At 33.0% G+C, this 18,806-nt stretch overlaps 1 protein-coding gene across 1 annotated transcript; it reads left to right on the forward strand.

Annotated features, from left to right (window-relative positions):
• Positions 1 to 4,764: 4,764 nt before the first annotated feature.
• LOC134275909 (uncharacterized) lies at positions 4,765 to 18,714 on the forward strand (the record flags this gene model as incomplete). Its single annotated transcript, XM_062758186.1, has 9 exons — positions 4,765 to 4,822; positions 4,916 to 4,999; positions 5,446 to 5,565; positions 5,908 to 6,124; positions 9,777 to 9,896; positions 11,358 to 11,615; positions 11,744 to 11,830; positions 18,050 to 18,082; positions 18,529 to 18,714. Coding segments are annotated over exons 3-9 (952 nt in total), but the record flags the coding sequence as incomplete, so codon positions are not given.
• Positions 18,715 to 18,806: the final 92 nt, after the last annotated feature.

Below are 18,806 nucleotides of genomic sequence, written 5' to 3' on the forward strand. Positions count from 1 at the left end.
CAAAGATTACAAAGATTACTGGTAGAAGTTCTTAGAGGAGCTTGTATTTATTATTATTTTTTCTATGAGAGTACTAGGGTTCACTATCTTATTTAGGTGGCTAAGTTAAATTAAAAAGACCCAATGCGATGTAATACATGAATTTTCTTGATTTGTTTTGTTACCATACAGGAAGTATTTTTCATTTTTGATATATGTGTGAAAGAATGGAGAGTATGCAACATGCATATTTTTTTGCCTTTATTCAACTGTGTAGTGTAATCTATGACTAAGTTAAAAATTACTTCTGTAAACTGCAGAGGTTTACATGATTCTATGAAAAGAAAGGATGTCCTAAACTATTTAAGAAATTTTAAATCATCTATTTATTGTTTACAAGACACCCACTGTACAGAATTAGAGAAAAATTCAGTTTATGCCCAATGGGGTAATGACATACTCATCAGCTCAGGAAAATCAGATGCAAGAGGGACTTTAACCCTTTTTAATAACACAAATGAAATAAAAATTTCTAAAGTTTATAGTGATAATGAGGGGAATTTCATTATATCAAATATAATGGTGGAAAACAAGTACTCAATCACTTTGGTTAATTTATATGGTCACAATAAAGATAATCCTAAATTTTATGCAGAAATAAGTGATAAAATGGATGATTTTTTTGATACTGACTTTATAATTATGTGTGGAGACTGGAATGTAGTACAAGATTACCAGTTAGACTGTTACAATTATGTTAGAGAAAACAATCCCAAAAATAAACTTGAAATTGAAAAATTAAAATCAAAATTCAATTTAGTAGATCCTTGGACTGAAGCCAAATTATGATAAAACTCAATGTATTAGGATTGGATCTACTGTTCATACTGATGATAACTTGTGTGATAAATATCAAAACTTGATGTGGTCACAGGAACCATTTACAGTGTTAGGTATAGCATACTGTGTAGATCTAGACACAAACACTATGTTTGATTTGAATTTTTTGCCAAAGATTGACTCTGTCAAAAAGCTTATATCATCATGGTCTAGAAGACATTTATCAACGGCAGGTCGTATAACAGTAGTAAAAACCTTGCTTTTACCTAAATTTAGTCACTTATTAATTAGTTTACCGAGCCCTTCTAAAGAAAAACTCAAAGAAATTGAAGCTATATTTTTTCATTATATCTGGAATACCAAAACGGCTAGGGTGGCTAAAAATATTATATGCCAAAGTTATGAAAACGGTGGTATGAGAATGACATGTCTTGATTCATTTTGTAAAAGTTTAAAAATTACATGGATTCGCAGATTGTTTGATAGTTCATGTAAATCAGCCTGGAAAGAATTGCTAAAAGATTTAATTCCTGACATTAAATATTTAGTTATCTATGGTAGGGATTTTTCAAAAAAACTTAAGAAAGATACGGAAAATGTTTTCTGGAATGATGTTTTTTCAGCATTGTTGGATTTGAGATTATGTATTGATGATCAAACATCTATTTTAAGTCCCATATGGTATAATCCATCAATATGTATAAACAACAGAAGTGTTTGTTATAAGTCATGGCTGAGACAAGGTATACAATTTGTTTTTGATTTTTATGATACAAATGGGACTTTGTTAGGATACCAAGACTTTTGTAAACAATATGATTTAAAAACACCTTTTACAATGTTTTTAGGCATAACAAATTGTATTAGAAAATTACAGTTGAATTATGATCATAATATAATTCAAAGAAATCAACCTTTCTTCCCAAAATTCTTACAAACAATAACAAAAAGCAAACAAGGTGCAAGAGATTTCTATGATGTTTTTATTAGTCAGAAATACAAAAAACCAAAAAGTGAAATGAAATGGGAAAACATTTTAGAACTTAATGTTGATGAATTTTGGTGGAAAAAACAAAACATTCTGTTTTTTAACATAACAAATGATATACAGTTAAGATGGTTCCACTATAGAATTGTACATAGAATTTTAGCTACAAATACATATTTACACAAAATTGGTGTTACTGACTCAGATTTATGTAGTTTTTGTAAGAAACACCCAGAGACACTTTGTCGTCTTTTTTGGGAATGCGAGTGTGTTGCAGAAATTTGGGAAAATGTACTGGATTGGATGAAAGAACAGTTTGGAGTTGATATATCTCTAAACAAAGTTGATGTTTTGTTGGGAAAACATTATAAATATAACAATTTATTATATGATTGAATAATTTCCATCTCTCTGATTGGCTGAGATCCAACTATGTTAGAAAAATACTACGTTGTATTGACCTGCACGTGACGTTCCAGGTGAATACAAGGATTTATTTCCTCTACATTGATCTAAAAATAGATTGGGAAATTCCAAATGGATACAAATTGTTTTGGAAAGCTATTTCAACGACTAAGACTCTTTTTTTCATGTGAACAAAACATAAGCAAATATATATTTTCGGGTGAGAGTGGCAAGAGGGGATGCAGGGACCCCCCTCCAACACTTTTACTGATACAACAATTTTTACTTTTTGGCAGTTTTCTCTGATAACACTCCTTCCTTTCAATGTCTATCTTATAAATAAAAAAGACTGACGTTATATATTTTTTCATGGCACCTAAAATTGATAAAAAATATTCCAAATTGATACGACTGGTAAGGTTTATTTACATTTTAATTCGACTTCTCTCTTGCAGGACTAAGTTAAATGCATACAAGTAATGAGCTGTATAATTTCATCAGTGAATCATATAATAAAACAATTATTGCTGTCTCTTTCGGTCAATACAATGATTTAGCCATCTTCGAAGTACAATATTCACCTCGCCCTTCGGGCTCGGTGAATACTGTACTTCTCAGATGGCTAAATCATTGTATTGACCTCAAAAAACAGCAATAATTGTATAATATTTAATTTAGTAGTATGTATAATAAAAAAGCATATTTATAGAAATAGATGCAAAAAATGTGTACCATCTTTTGAGAGGGTCAAACAAGAGGTTATGTATTATTTTAATTGTGAAAAATATATTTATAAGAAAAATGGGGAAATGGACAGTTTTAAAAAACGATGGAATTTGATAATGTTTTAATATGATTAATATATTTGAAAAAACAATGCAGTTACAGATGTACATCAACTTTTCACTGATTATATTAAGATTTCAGTTGTTAAATATTATTATAAATATAATCATATGCATGTTATGTAGCGAAAGGTGTGTGAATGATATGTGAAAAAAATGTCCTGTCACATTATGATTGTGTAATATATATGTGTATTATGTATGTTACTTAGTGAACCCAGGGCCCCAACCCTGGCACTATTATATAATTGGACATGTGTTGGGGCAATTAAAAAAAAAAAAAAAAAAAAAAAACAAAACTTTTCAATCATCAGCTTCCCTTACGTATGCAGCAAATACCTTCATCAGTCATCACCAGTATATAAACAGGGTTTATATCTCTTGGTTGATTTGATTAGAGCATTTACATAAAACCTAAGCGAAGGGCTATGTTCATACTAATTTTTGGGCCATTATATACACTCAGAATTGTCGGCATATTTTCCCGTTATTTCCCGATCATGACAAGGAGCACACGGTAGGCCTTTCAACTGCCGCTAGGGGTCGGTTTTATGAACGATAACTCACTGTTGAAACATGTTGAGAGTAGGCTCGGGGCATCTAACTGTTTACACGCAAGGCAGTTTTTAGCATTTCCCAAGTGTTTCTTTGCTCTCAGTAGAATCCAGTGGTTTTAAAATGTAGCACCTGCAATGTTAAACTTATTTACTGTATACAGTGTAGTTGTGGACACCATTTCACTTCATATAATTAAAAGTTTTAATTAAAATAAAAAGTGAAATCTACACTCCTTCTTAGTTCTAACCTAATTAAATTTTTATACTCGGTCGTTCCCCTTCGTGCTTAGTAACACAAGTATTAAGATGATCAATTGCTGCATTTACTTGTAAAAATATATATATTTATATAGGAAGCAAAAAAGCGCGAAAACAAAAAACATGGCATGAAATTTTCTTCTTCATAATAATCATCAAAGAGAGTTAAAAATATTGATTATAGTCTGTTCCCCATCTATTTGACCCTGTTATTTCAGGTAGAGTGAAGGTATTCTCTTTCTCATGGTCAACACTTTTGTGTACAAAACAATGTAAGGAACCCCTTTGTGTTCATAACAATACCAAGGCTGAAGCAGCCTATATGTCATTCCTGTAAACGATAACTCATAAATGGGCACTAAGTTGGTCATTTTTCACACCTGAGTTACCTATCCTTAAAACACAACATCGGAAAAGTCAATTATAAATAATTAAACTTTTTTATGAAGAAATTAAATGTATGCATAAGTTATTATCTTTTTTGATAATTTCATGTACCTATAAATCTATCTATGCAATGTTTTTTACCATATGTGCAACTTGAAAAATTAGTTGAAAGGCCTACACACGGCAGGTGTGACCTGGTGGTTGGCAGGGGATGCTCACTCCTCTATGACACCTGATCCTGATAAGTTTAAATTGATAAATTTTAAACTTTTAATGTAACACATGCATAAAATGCTTAAAAATTATTTACTACTCCAGATGTTTATTATGCGTCATTTTTGTATATTCCGATAAAACAAACCTGTCAAAAGGATGTTCTTTACTTTTGTAGATTTCCAATATTTATCTATAAAAGTGTAAATTTAAGCATACCTTTTCTTTAATTCTTTTCATTTCCACTGTAGGGTTGCAGACGTTTAACACCCCCCCCCCCCCCCCCACCCCACCCCCCCCCCCCCCCCCCCCAAAAAAAAAGAAGAACTTCAACAACATGTATTTATTAGGTAATTATTACTTTAATGGACAAATTACATTCATTTAATCAATTTATTTTTTTTCTAATTTATTTAATTTCAAGAATGCAAATTATATTTCAGATTGAGTAATCGACAGTAAAGTTAAAACAAGGACAAAACATTCTAATTGCCTACAGATGCCATGGGACCACAACTTTTCAGTGTGTATGTAGAGAGGATTAAAAAAATGTTTAAAACTTACGATGTTGTTTTCAAACATTTGCATTTAATTCATCAAAAAAAAATTTTTAAGAATTCTACCATCCCTCTTTCACTTAAGGAATCATAAAAAATGCCAACCATATAAAATTATATATATAGCTTAAAAATTTAATTCCAAATGCAACTGAGTACCCATAGAAACTGGAGCATTTAATGATATCGGAATTTCATATCACACATATATTTCATAGAAATATTTCATATATAGAAAGCTACAGGTACCTGTTAAATCAAATATTTAAAGTTTCAAACTGTTTTTGTTGATTTTCTTGTAGCAGTAATGCAATCTTATAATCAGTGTTTTTCTTTTTAGATTTTCTTTAAATTTAGATATTTAGTATTTTCAACAACTTGTCAAAATGATTGAGTGTTTATTACGTATTTTTCAGTGATCAAAAAGGAGAAACAAATTGGAACCATCTCTAAGGAATAGCGAGAAAGAGGAATGTTTATTTAAAATGTTTCCTTTAATATTTCTGATTATATGTCAGAATGTTCCAGCAAGGATGGTAAATTGTTTGGAATTTTAACTAATCACTATTGAATCTTTTTAACGAGAGTCAAAGAATATTTGAATTATTTTTTAGTTATAAAGTCCAAATTCAAGAGTGATAATCAAGTTTGTTCCCTAATGTAGCACAATTTTATAATTGCAAGAAAATACATAACGCAAAATATTGCATAGGCCCTTATTCTTTTGCTCCCCTAGGCCTGCAACTGCTAGTCTGAAGTAACTCTAGAATTATAAATGAAAGACTGCATGAGTTTTGAAATTGAAAAAAAAAGCACAAACTTGCATTCACATCACCCTTAGTGCATGTCTATATAATTAATTAACATTGTATATATAGGGCAATCCAGTCCCAGATATGATGACATCATACAGTTATGACGTACATCCGGTCACTAAATGTCCACAGAATGCGAGTCAGTTGAGTCTAGCCTCAGACAGGCTGAACTGTACAAGAGACGATACTCTAAAACATCGGTATCACTGCATGCCAGACAGGGGCAAAACAAGGCTACTGGAATTCTGTTATCCTCAAGATCGCCTTATTATGATTCCAGGTAATGTAATTACTTTATTAACCTACGAATACCTAGTAGATGTACATAAAATTTTCAACCAGAGGAGAAAAATGAAAACTGTATATATCCCAACAGGGGTGGGGTGGGGTGTTATACTATGCTGTGTGCCAAATGTATGCTTTCAAAGCGATGTAAAGGGGGTTGGGGTGTATTATTTATCCAGTTACTCAATGCATGGATATACCCTGTATTTCGCAGAAAATGTGTCAATGAAAGATAAAATTTTCTTAGGAGTATATATATATATATATATATATATATATATATATATATATATATATATATATATATATATATATATATATGCCGATTTGGATACCTATGAATCTACCGTATACTGTCTAGTTTTATGCTGTCTGGTGAAATTTATCTATAAATTGAGGAATTGGATAAATTACACATTACCGTGTAAGTGGAAATTTTAGCGAGAGGCAAATTTAGCGGTTTGTCCTTAGAAACTGGTATTTTATTTTTAGCGAGTTGTAATTTTAGCGATTTTAAAAAGTTCCCCAAAGAACCTATTACAAATAAAACGCAATAAAATTTTAGCGATATTCAATTTTAGAGAACTTAGCACACTCGCTAATAATGCCAAAATTAAATCCTCGCTAAAAATTCTACTTATACGGTATTTAACACATAAACACTGTGATATAGAAGAGAAATGCACCTTATAAGTTCCTAAACAAGAGGCCCACGGGCCTTATAGGTCACCTGAGTATCGTGTAACAACTTTCCAACAATTGAATTTGATTTGTGTTTTAAACCAGAGGCCATGAAATTCAGAATTTTGAAAGGGGCACTATTGCTTATCATAATTATAAACTTAGCATGCTTACTCTAGTTACTTAATACCCAGAGGTAGAACAGAGTAACAGAAAAAATAGACTTCCGCTTCAAACCAGTTGTGCACCCCATCCCAAAGGAACCACTGACCCTGGGGCCACATATTTCAAAATTTTGGAAATTTTATCATTGATTAATAACTAAAAAGCAGATTTCAGAGCATTAATTTATTTTCAATCTATGTACCCCCACCCACCCTGATACCCCTGACCCAGGGAGCATGAAATTAACCATTTTGCTAAATGCACCTTTCTACATCATAAATATATATACTTGGATCATTGGCATAATACCCAGGAGCAAAGGAAAAGATTTTAAAAGAATTAATGTATTTTCACTACATAATCAAAAGAGCCACCCACCCCCTTACACCAAATGGCAAAACCCTGACACAGGGGCCATGAAATTCACAAAGAATGGGTGGACTTAACTGGCCAGAAAAATGCCGTAAATTTAAGTTTCACAAAATGTTTATTTTTTTTCATCATATAAACCCCCGATATCTTAACCGTGTATTCATGGTACGGTTGTGAATTTTAAACGCTTTTTTCGAGGTAAGCTTAATAAATATCGAAGGCATGATGCTTGAAGATTTCTTGAATATCAATAGATATAATCAGGGTCTTTCATCGTCTGAATACATAGTCAGCACATGTTTGTCGACTGTTCTTAGAAAACTGTAGTTGTATATTGAACAAAATAATGTTATATTAAAAGGAGAAGAGCGGACAAACATGTGCTCACACTTAATTTAACAAAAAACATGTTCGAAAGAAACTTATCGCTTCCATTGTTATGTCTTTGATTGACCTGATTAATATTACAATTCATCACGTGATGTCCACCTGCGAGTGTACTCGTGAAAACAGTTACATTGTATTCTTCAAGCTAATCTCGATCTAAATTATGTCTTCGATCGCGTTTTGTTGCGGTTTTCAGAATTTAGCAAAGTAGATATTGTTTTAATTTTGCGTGTCATCACATTTTTAAAAATAATTACATCGCTGTAATATGCTTAACACATATTCGAATTTCTGGAGAGAGAGAGAGATAGAGAGAGTGATGTCAACAATGACGGCGATCGATAGCCCCGCCTCCTATAAATATTGATTGGGTGACATAAAAACCACTCCGGGTACAAGTCGAATTCCGGAAGACGATACTCATGTATGGTTGCTTCAATTTTGATACATGACAACATGGCATTGTTTTAGCACAAATGTTCCACCCAATATAACCAAGTATATGTAGCTCTATCCATTGCTCGTAATATATTTCGGATTCACTTCATTTACAGCTTCGTAGAGGAGTCGCAAAAAGATCCAAAATAGGGCATTAAGTCCACCCATTCTTTGGTTGAGGCACTCTTGCTCATTATAACTATATACTAAGTTAGTTTATTTAATACCCAGGAGCAGAGAAGAAGATTTTCAAAGATTTAATGTATTTTCACTATATAATCTATATAGTTCAGCCCTTAAGCACCAGAACCCCTGACCCGGGGGCCATAAAATTGACAATTTTGGAAGAGGCACTCTTGCTCATCATAACTATTATGTATTTAGTTTAATTTAATACCCAGGAGCAGAGAAGAAGATTTTCAAAGAATTAATGCATCTTCACTATATGATCCATAGAGCCCCACCCTAACACCAGAACCCCTGACCCTGGGGCCATAAAATTCACAATTTTGGAAGAGGCACTCTTGCTCATCATATCTATGTACTTAGTTAGTTTATTTAATACCCAGGAGCAGAGAAGAAGATTTTCAAGGAAATAATGCATTTTCACTATTTAATCTATATAGCCCCGCCGTAGCACTAGAGCCCCTTATCCCGGGGCCATGAATTTCACAATTTTGGTAGAGGACTCAATGCTCATTACATTCATGCCAACAGTTTGCCTGTTAAATGTCCAGGAGTAAAGAAGAAGATTTTTAGAGATTTCATTAATTTTTGTGGTTTTTGGCCCCACCCCTCAGGCCCCAGGGGGCAGGGACCATAAAATTCACAATTTCTGTCCCCCTTCACCCATAGATGCTGTGTACCAAACTTGGTAGAGGAGTCGCAAAAAGATCCAAAATAGGAAATTAAGTCCACCCATTCTTTGGTTGAGGCACTCTAATGTATTTTCAGTATATAATCAATAGAGCCCCACCCTAGCACCAGAATTCCTAACCCTGGGGCCATAAAATTGACAATTTTGGAAGAGGCACTCTTGCTCATCATATCTATGTACTTATTTAGTTTATTTAATACCCAGGAGCAGAGAAGAAGATTTTCAAAGAAATAATGCATTTTCACTATTTAATCTATATAGCCCCGCCGTAGCACTAGAGCCCCTTACCCCGGGGCCATGAATTTCACAATTTTGGTAGAGGACTCAATGCTCATTACATTCATGCCAACAGTTTGCCTGTTAAATGTCCAGGAGTAAAGAAGAAGATTTTTAGAGATTTCATTAATTTTTGTGGTTTTGGCCCCACCCCTCAGGCCCCAGGGGGGCAGGGACCATAAAATTCCCAATTTTTGTTCCCCTTCACCCATAGATGCTGTGTACCAAATTTGGATGAAATTGGTTCAGTGGTTTCAGAGAAGAAGCTGAAAATGTTCAAATGTTAACACGCGACATACGACGCACGACGGACGAAAACAGATATGCGTATTTCATCAGAAAAAATGTATTTGATATAATTAGTTAAATATTATTTCTTTTAAAAACTTAGTAAACACATCAAAATACATTTTTTTATTTTTCTTTTTTTTATTCCTTTTTATATTTCCAGGTTTTTGCATTGTTTTGTTTAACAATGGATACATGTCCAAGAGCCAGGACAACAACTGTACAGTTTTTACCAATAACAGTTGTCCTAACGAAACGTACTACAGTTACGATATGTACAAGTGTAAGTAATGACAGACAAGGCTTTGTAAAAAGCCTTTAAAGTTTGATTCAACAACACCACGATTTACAATAAATCGCGGGTCACTTTTCGTTTAGATAACTTGGATAGTTTCGTTTGAAGATAGACGAATGTGCATTTATAAAAGAAAATTAATACCTTCTATAGCAAGGTTCCACATTTCAGAGATTTGTTAAACAGCAAAACTTTCTGTGGATATTTTTGCCTTAATGCGAATCTTGGAACACTGATGCTTTCTATAGCATGTCTCCCCCTTTCATCAATTTCCATCACAGGCACTTGTTTCGGAAATAAACTTTTATGCCATAGTATAATGTAATATAATTGGCAAAAATGCGAATCTTGCCCTTCGTGAGAAAATCCACAAGGAAAAAATGGCTGTAATACAAACTTTCCTCTTAAAAGCAGCTTTCTACTCTCCCCTGGAATACAAGAGTTTTTCTTGTATTTGAACAGAGTTATAAATCTCGAACTCTATGGGGCTCTATCCAATTATTAACTCACTGAAAAGGTTAAGATAACCACTAGTGATCGATCTTAGAAAAATATCAAAACAATACAAATCTAACTCTATGAACGGGGCATTAACACGGATCCCGGTAATTCCAGAGATGAGATCATCGGTCATACCTATGCATATTATAATATATTATATATATATTATTTATGTTAATTGAACAATTCCTAGTTGAATTCAGAATACAATTGGTATGAAACATGTTAGCCAAAATACCAAAATACGACCTGTCCGACCATTGATAGATTATATTTGATTACCGTACAAGGTCATTATAATGACCACAGAGTTTATGAAATGATGACTTGAAATCAACACTTTCAAAAAACCTGCCTCAAAAATTGATAGTACTAGGAGCATGCTCTTGAGGGGAAATGCAAACGCCATATGCAGATGATAGTGGAATTTTACTAAATTAATATAAGGAATATTGACGAAGGAAAACCTGAGATCCTCTCGTTAATTATACATTTCTTTTCTTAGTTGACCCTAATCGTCTATAATTATTAAAACATCCAAATATTAAACAAATTTGACAGACTCTATGATGTCTTTTATTTCAAATTTACTGAAATATATTGAGTTGACATATGAATGGAAGTAAACTGAATTTGTTATAATAAAATCTGCATCATAGGAATAAAAAAAAATAAGTCGGTTAATAAAAGAGCCCAACGTTTTTTTTGTCCATATTTTGAATTTTTAACCTTCTCCATAGTAAATTAATTTTCAAGTAATCCGATTGTATATAGCTACAATGCAGGTTGCTGGTTCCATAGTAGTTTATGGTAAGTATGTTTTGGAGATTGAAAGATCAACATATGCAATAAATACGTCCAAATCAAATTGATTTATGTTTTACCATGTAGAAAAATGTAACATTGAAATTGCAGTGTACACTCCTATACAGTCATAATTATTTACAGACCCAGCGTGTTCCCAGATAAATCCACAACACCACTGCTATAAGTTTGATCCATCATGTCCTCCAGAGGAACAAACGGTGGATCCAAGCTTTTCCACGGATAGTATGTTTTCTACTGTCACTACTCCACTTACAACTCCAAACACGGAAACAATAACAACAAGAGAAATTGATGCACACGAGATTGTATTACCTGTGGTTTTTGTTTTGATCATTTTCGGCTGTGTTTTGTTCTGTTGGTGCAATAGACATAGTATACGTAAGTACAAATTGCTTAGATTGAAAGGAAGAAATCATCAATGCTGTAAATCATTATGAAATATTGCTTCGAGTTTTTGAAGACTGAGATAGTACTCGTATATGAAAGATTTAAAATTATATTTTCAGTTAAAAAATGGAATAGATTTCGTGGTGTCCCAGACTTTCAAATCCAAAGAACAAATGAAGAAGAAATGGAAACATTAATGACCATAGGTAATTGATGATATCTTTATACTGTATTTAAAAAAAACCCCACATTCTTCGAATTCCTCATTTTATTTTATGCGATAAAAAGCTTAAAAAAGGAGCTATGCATTTTTACTAGTCTTACATATTTGATACTTGCTCATCATAACTATGTATTTGGTTAGTTTATTAGCTGCAGAACTGTAGCTCTCCAAAAAAATACATTGACAGACCGGAGAGCTACATTGTCACCCATTGAAAAAACTTTATATTTATTGTGCAAAAAAGTGTGCTGTTTCTCGATTTATTTCTCCGTATTTTTCCAACTGCCATCTCAAAATATCATAAACCGTATGTTCCTAACATATTCTTGTAATATATCCACAATAAGACATATCTTATGACCATTGTAAATAGCCTTTATGGGCCTGGAATGGAAACAATTGAAAATTTTGCCTACCAGGTAGGTACACTGCCATTTTGGACGGCAAGATAATTCTATCCAACGCTTTCGTGCAGATATAATATACGAGAGTGTAGTTGGTAGGGGTCAAATAAATAGTTTGAAATCGAGTTTTGTGCAGTTGAGGTAAGAAATTAAGAGAAACTAGAAAAGAAACTCGTTGCGAGCAACAAGAGGTCTTCCGTTCGATTCTGGAAAAAAACCGCAAAAACGAGCTGGAAAAGTGATAAAACTTTTTATGGAAACAAAGGGGATTGAACCCGAGTCGCCAGCGTGAAAATCCAAAAAGCTTACTATTACACTATTGGGACCACAGGTCTAAATGTACTTGTATATACTTCTGCAACAGTACATCTGCCCTATTGTATTTATGTTCAATAACGTAAATCAGATCTATATACATTAATGTTAATATAAACTCCATTGAAGGATCTTTTTTTTTTTTAGAAAAAAATGTTTTCTTACAATTGTCTTTTCTATCTGTTTAATATGACAGAAATGTGCATGAGCAAAACAGTGGTTACGCATTTGATACTTACTATATACATCGACATTGTTTCTTAAAAACATTTACTTATAACTATGATTTAAAATCTGATTTTCCGCAAAAAGCAAAATATATTAGGTATCGTATTACACTATCACATTTAGTCTTTTCTTTTTCTTCTCTGAGAACCAGCCAAAGCTAGTTACAGAAGACATTTGAGACGACTATGGATTAAAACTTAGTTTGACACAGAATTGCATCGTAACTACGATGTGACAATCCAAGTTTTCCTTTACATTTCATTTATCCTTAGGTTACTTCCGTATAAACAAACGCTCGGCTGGCTCCGTAAACCCTGACTTGCGCAATGTCGGCGTTGACAGAGACAGTTGCCATTTTGGACCCGCTTCAGATTTTTAAATGTTAATATCTAGAGTTTAGATTTATCAATATTCAAATAAATTATACAGTTAGCATTAAAAGAAAGGTTTCTATTAACATTCCAAAAATAAATAAAAAATATTGAAAAACAAAAAAGTTAGAAAATATGGACTTTTTAATTTCACTTCCGATAGCAACCGGAAGTAATAACGACGCACGAAAAGGTAATTCCACACATCTAGAAGTCATCATCTATCATCTCTAATAAGTCTCCAGTTAATATCTTCAGCCATTTTTGAAAAAAAGGGGGAACAAAAATCCATTTTAAAATCAGAAAACTGTCAATATGTTGGAACCAAAGGTGAGTATTCCAAATTTTTCTTGCCATGCCACAACTTCATATAATGACGCATAATTCCTGAAAGTTTCATTGAAAACCACTGAATAGTTTTCGAGAAACCGCCTGCACAAAATTTTGGGGAAAAAAATAATAATAAGAAGAAGAAGAAACAGTAGAATCACTAGAAGGTCTTCCATGAAGACGGAAGACCTTAATTATCCAAAAATGAACGCAACATTTTTTGCGCAATACATGTACTAGTAAATATACATTTTTTTTATGGGTGACACTGTAGCTCTCTGGTCACCCATCACAATTTTTCAGACCAGCGAGCTACAGATCTGCAGTAAATATATATTGTTCCTGTGATTGCAAATGTCTCTTATTATGAACTGATATAGTTTGTTTAACGTTGTAATTTCATTTACATTCTTATAAATATGATGCATGAATTATTGTTTAACAATTTGTTGTAGTACATCGGAAGGATATGCAAGTTACAAAAATACTATTACTGCGTATGATACCAGGCACTATCAAAACCTTTATTTGAAAGCTTGATTGGCTATGTCATTGTAATTTTTTTTCTTCAATTTATCGAGTTGTGTAAATACAAATTCAAGGGCTGTTAAATAAATGATGCCAATAATGCCCCCCCCCCCCCTTAGAACTATATGCCATAACTAAGAGGCCCATGGGCCTCATAGAGCATCATGCAACAACTTTCGAATGATTGGATTTGGTTCATGTTTTAAACTAGACGCCATGGCATTCACAATTTTGAAAGAGACACCATAACTAATCATACCGGGTAACTATACACTTAGCAATTGCTAAGTTTGGTGACTTAATACCCATAGGCAGGATAGGGGTATAAAAATACATTTCAATTAATCAGTAATATTCAGCAATAATGAGTAGTGCCCCAAGCACACATGAACTCCTGACCCTAGGTCCACACATTTCACTATTCTGGAAAAGGCACTATTGCTTATCAAAAATTTTTGATTAATACCAAGGAGCAGATTTCAAACAATTAATTCATTTTCGGTATATAAGTAGAGCCCCTTCCCCTCCTCTATGGTACCTCTGACCCAAGGGCCTTGAAATTCACAATTCTGGAAGAAGGGCCCCTGCTCATCATCGCTATATAGGTAGTGCATCTGCTTAATACCCAGGAACAGAGAAGATTTTTAAAGAATTAATGCATTTTTACTGTATAATCAATAGAGCCCTGTGGCAACGCACTTTGAAAAAATTACGCACTTTGAAAAATTTTTTCAAAGTGCGTAATTTTTGGGACAAAATCAACGCACTTTGAAAAATTTTTTCAAAGTGCGTTAAATTTGGGACCATCTCAACGCACTTTGAAAAAATTTTTCAAAGTGCGTTAAGAGTCTACATCAATATATTTTACCATGGAGACACTTAACGCACTTTGAAAAAAAGTCATATTTTAGTCATGGAAAGATTTTATATGTCATTTATCTTTCAAAAAACTAAACCTAACCCTAACCTCAAAAATGAATTGATTTACTCCCGTCGAAAAGAGGAGAAGAAGGGTATAAGATCCCTCAGACCAAATCTTTATCTTTCCAGTATATACATAGGTGTTGGTAACAAACGGTGGGGAGCAATAAACCTAGAAAGGGTATGCTGCATTTTCAATGTTTATACGATGTATATATTTTTCCAAAATAAGTGGTTGGGCTTAGCCCCCCATCCCCTCCCCTGGCCCTTCGCCCAGTCTCGATGTCTATGCTGTATTCAAAGCATTCATATAATTATGTATTTGCCTAACTGGTATGACGTTGAAAACTTTCAATTAATTAAAACAGATGAAAACTACAATTTTCAAGAACAGTAAAACGTATGAGAGAGAAAGAATTTTCATAGTTTTGAAAAATCAAATTGGACCCTTTTTATTATGATATTAAATAATGCTAAGTTGCTTGAAGCTGTCCTCTGTTAGTGCCCCCTATACACCTTTAATATCTACTTATCAAAGACTGGAATTAAAAAAAAAAGAAAAAGAAACGAATTAATTAACTTAAACAATCGTCACTCTTTTTTTCAAGACCCTTTAATTTTCCATTTTATTTTATCAAAACCTTAAATATTTAAAACGTCAATATCTCACGTCCTACAGTGACTTTATCATAAAAAAGTTATTAAACCAGGATCTGTTATTTATCATACCGATTATTTGAAGGAATATTGACCAATCTTTACATTTTTTCAAAGTGCGTAATATGGTCGATATTAACGCACTTTGAAAAAAAATTTTTTTTCAAAGTGCGTTAGCTTAGTCCCAAATTTTAACGCACTTTGAAAAAATTTTTCAAAGTGCGTAATTTTTCAAAGTGCGTTGTAACAGAGCCCCCCCCAAGACCAGAACCCCCTATCCTGGGGCTATAAAATTCAATTTTGAAAGAGGCATTCTTGCTCATCATAACTACTAGTATGTGCTTAGTTTACTAGTATGTAATACCCAAGAGCAGAGAAGATTTTCAAAGATTTAATGTATTTTCACTATATAATCAATAGAGTCCCACCCTAACACCAGAACTCCTGAGCCTGGGGCCATGAAATTCACAAATTTGGAAGAGGCACTCTTGGTCGTCATAACTATGTACTTATCTTGTTTAATATCCATGAGCAGAGGAGAAGATTTTCAAAGATTTGATGCATTTTCACTATATAATCAATAGAGCCCCACCCAAAGACCAGAACCTCTCTCTCTCTGGGGCCATAAAATTCACAATTTCGAAAGAGGCATTTTTGCGTATAACTGTATACTTACTTAGTTTATTTAATACCCAGGAGCAGAGAAGAAGAAATTCAAAGAAATAATGTATTTTCACTATATAATCAATAGAGCCCCTCCCTTACACCAGAACTCCCGACCCTGGGGCCATAAAATTCACAATTCTGGAAGAGGCATTCTTGCTCATCATGGAAATCAATGTTTGTCATAGAGACAAATGAACAGGTGGATATCAAAATTCAGAAATGGTAAATTGTAGGTCAAAGATAAGTTCCGTCCTGGTCGACCAAGAACAGCATCTGATGCAATGATAGCTAAAATTAAAAAAAAAAATTCTAAAACTTGTTACTGATGATGGTCGATTGACTGTGAGACAGTTAGCTAAGTTAGTGGGCTTATCTTCGGGTGCAGTTTACACAGTTTTGAAGAAACATTTGGCACTTAAAAAGTTAGCGCGCGTTGGATACCGCACGTTTTGACAAATGAACAAAAAGAACAGTGTACAAGAATATCCAAACAATTATTGAAAAATTCAGAAACTGTAACTGTAATGATCGACGTTTGTCAGAACTTCTTACGGGTGATTAAACCTGGATTCATTACTTTGAACCCCAGAGAAAATTAACAATAAAATATGGTTAACGAAAAGAGTGAAGCGCCCAGGGATATCCAAAAGATACCAAAGCACTAAGAAAGTGTTTTATGCTATTTTCTTCAATAACAATGGTCTTGTGGCTCAGATTCCTGTTAGGAAAGGTCTTTCGATAACTGGACGAGTCTAAAAAGAAGAAGTGTTACAAAAGATTAAAAAAGTGTATGAGGGGAAGAGAACAAAGTCTGGCATCCGTTACACCGTTCTGCTTTATGACAACGCTCCAGTACACACGTCACGTATTGTAAAAGAATTTTTAGAAAAGGAAAAGGTTGATACATTACCACACCCGCCTTATTCGCCTGATTTGTCTCCCTGTGACTTTTTTCTTTTTCCAAAGTTAAAAAACACCTTTCAGGAAAAAAGTACACTCTAGGAACTCCATAGGATCTGCTTTCAGTATACGAAGAGCATACCCCAAACTGTGCTTAAAAAGGCATTTCGGAACTGGATAAAAAGGTTGCAAAATGTGTTTCAGTTAATGGAGAGTATGTTGAGGGAAATCATTAAAATGAAAACACTGACATTTGTTTTTTGTTTCTTTCTTAACACCGAGGGCACTATTGAACAACCCTCGTATTACAATATCACAACACATGTTGAACAGCCCTCGTATTACAATATCATAACACATGTAACTGTACAGAAGTATTACTTCTAGTTATCTATCTGAAATGTTCCTACCATCTTAGATCTGAATCTTATTTTATTGTGTTTATTTCAGAAGTTAGAAAATAAAATGAATGGAAATTGTCATCAGCAATTTTCTGCTCAAAGCAAGACAACTCATTTTAGATTATCATTATTTTCATTTTGAGTATTTTAAACTACTGGTATATGAAGTGAATATTTCTAGATTGTTTGTTATGAATTATATATATATAATATATTTACATATAAGACCCCAAGGAATTTATCATTAAACAATACATAATTAAATAGCCTTAATCAAAAAAGATCGATCATGAATCCATAAATCTGATTTTGTCAGGATATGTCCACGCTTTTTGTCACATACTCTTCTTTCCCCTCCCACAAAACACGAAAGCAATCTAAATGTAGCAATACATGTACTTGGAACCTTTTGCTTGCTTAAGTTTAGTTGCAATCACTTTTTGATTAATATACTAAAAATATATATATTTAAATATTGTAGGTGAACAAACAGAAGAAAGTAATATTCAAATTGGTAAGTGATATTTTGCGTTTGCACGATAATAGTTACATAAAGCAATTTCTACATGTTATAAAAATATGATTTATTGTCTGACTAAGTCTTATTTTAAAAATGATTTGTCAAAATGAAGAATACAGTGCATCTTTCATACATATTTCTTCATATCTTGATTGTTTCAAAATAACCTCTTGCCTCATTGCTATCTTTCAGTTTGTTTTAAGTTTAACTTGGTAATTCTAGAATTAAAATAATTTATGATAATCCTTGTGCTTTTCAAAGTAAGATTATCGTTTTAAAAAATTCTCAACTCTTCCTACATGTAAAATTTGTATTTTTTATTGGTTCTTTTAAAAAAAATCCTCTATAATTTTTGATGAAAATATTTGTGATATATTTTTTATACAGTAGTGTTTGTTATATTAGTAGTGTTGTAGCAAAGTAAATATAATTTACTTTAGATTTTCTAATAGAGTGGCAGGCGGACGACAAGTTATTTTACGACGGAATCAGCACTGTAGAAGAACTGGAAGAGCGTCTATTGAAGAATAACATAATCATGGTTGTTGGAGGACCTGGACTCGGTAAAACCTCTCTTGTTCGCCATATTGCACTGAAATGGCATAACCAAAGACGAGAGGAAACTGGTAAGGAAAAACAGAGCTGGAAAATATTCGTGATAACTAATTTTGAAGAACTCCACAATATATACAATGCTAATGAACAATCAAAGGACCTA

This window comes from Saccostrea cucullata, unplaced genomic scaffold (genome assembly GCF_032062105.1).
Source record: "Saccostrea cucullata isolate Sc308-1 unplaced genomic scaffold, CSIRO_AGI_Scuc_v1 ctg7552, whole genome shotgun sequence".
NCBI lineage: Eukaryota > Metazoa > Mollusca > Bivalvia > Ostreida > Ostreidae > Saccostrea > Saccostrea cuccullata.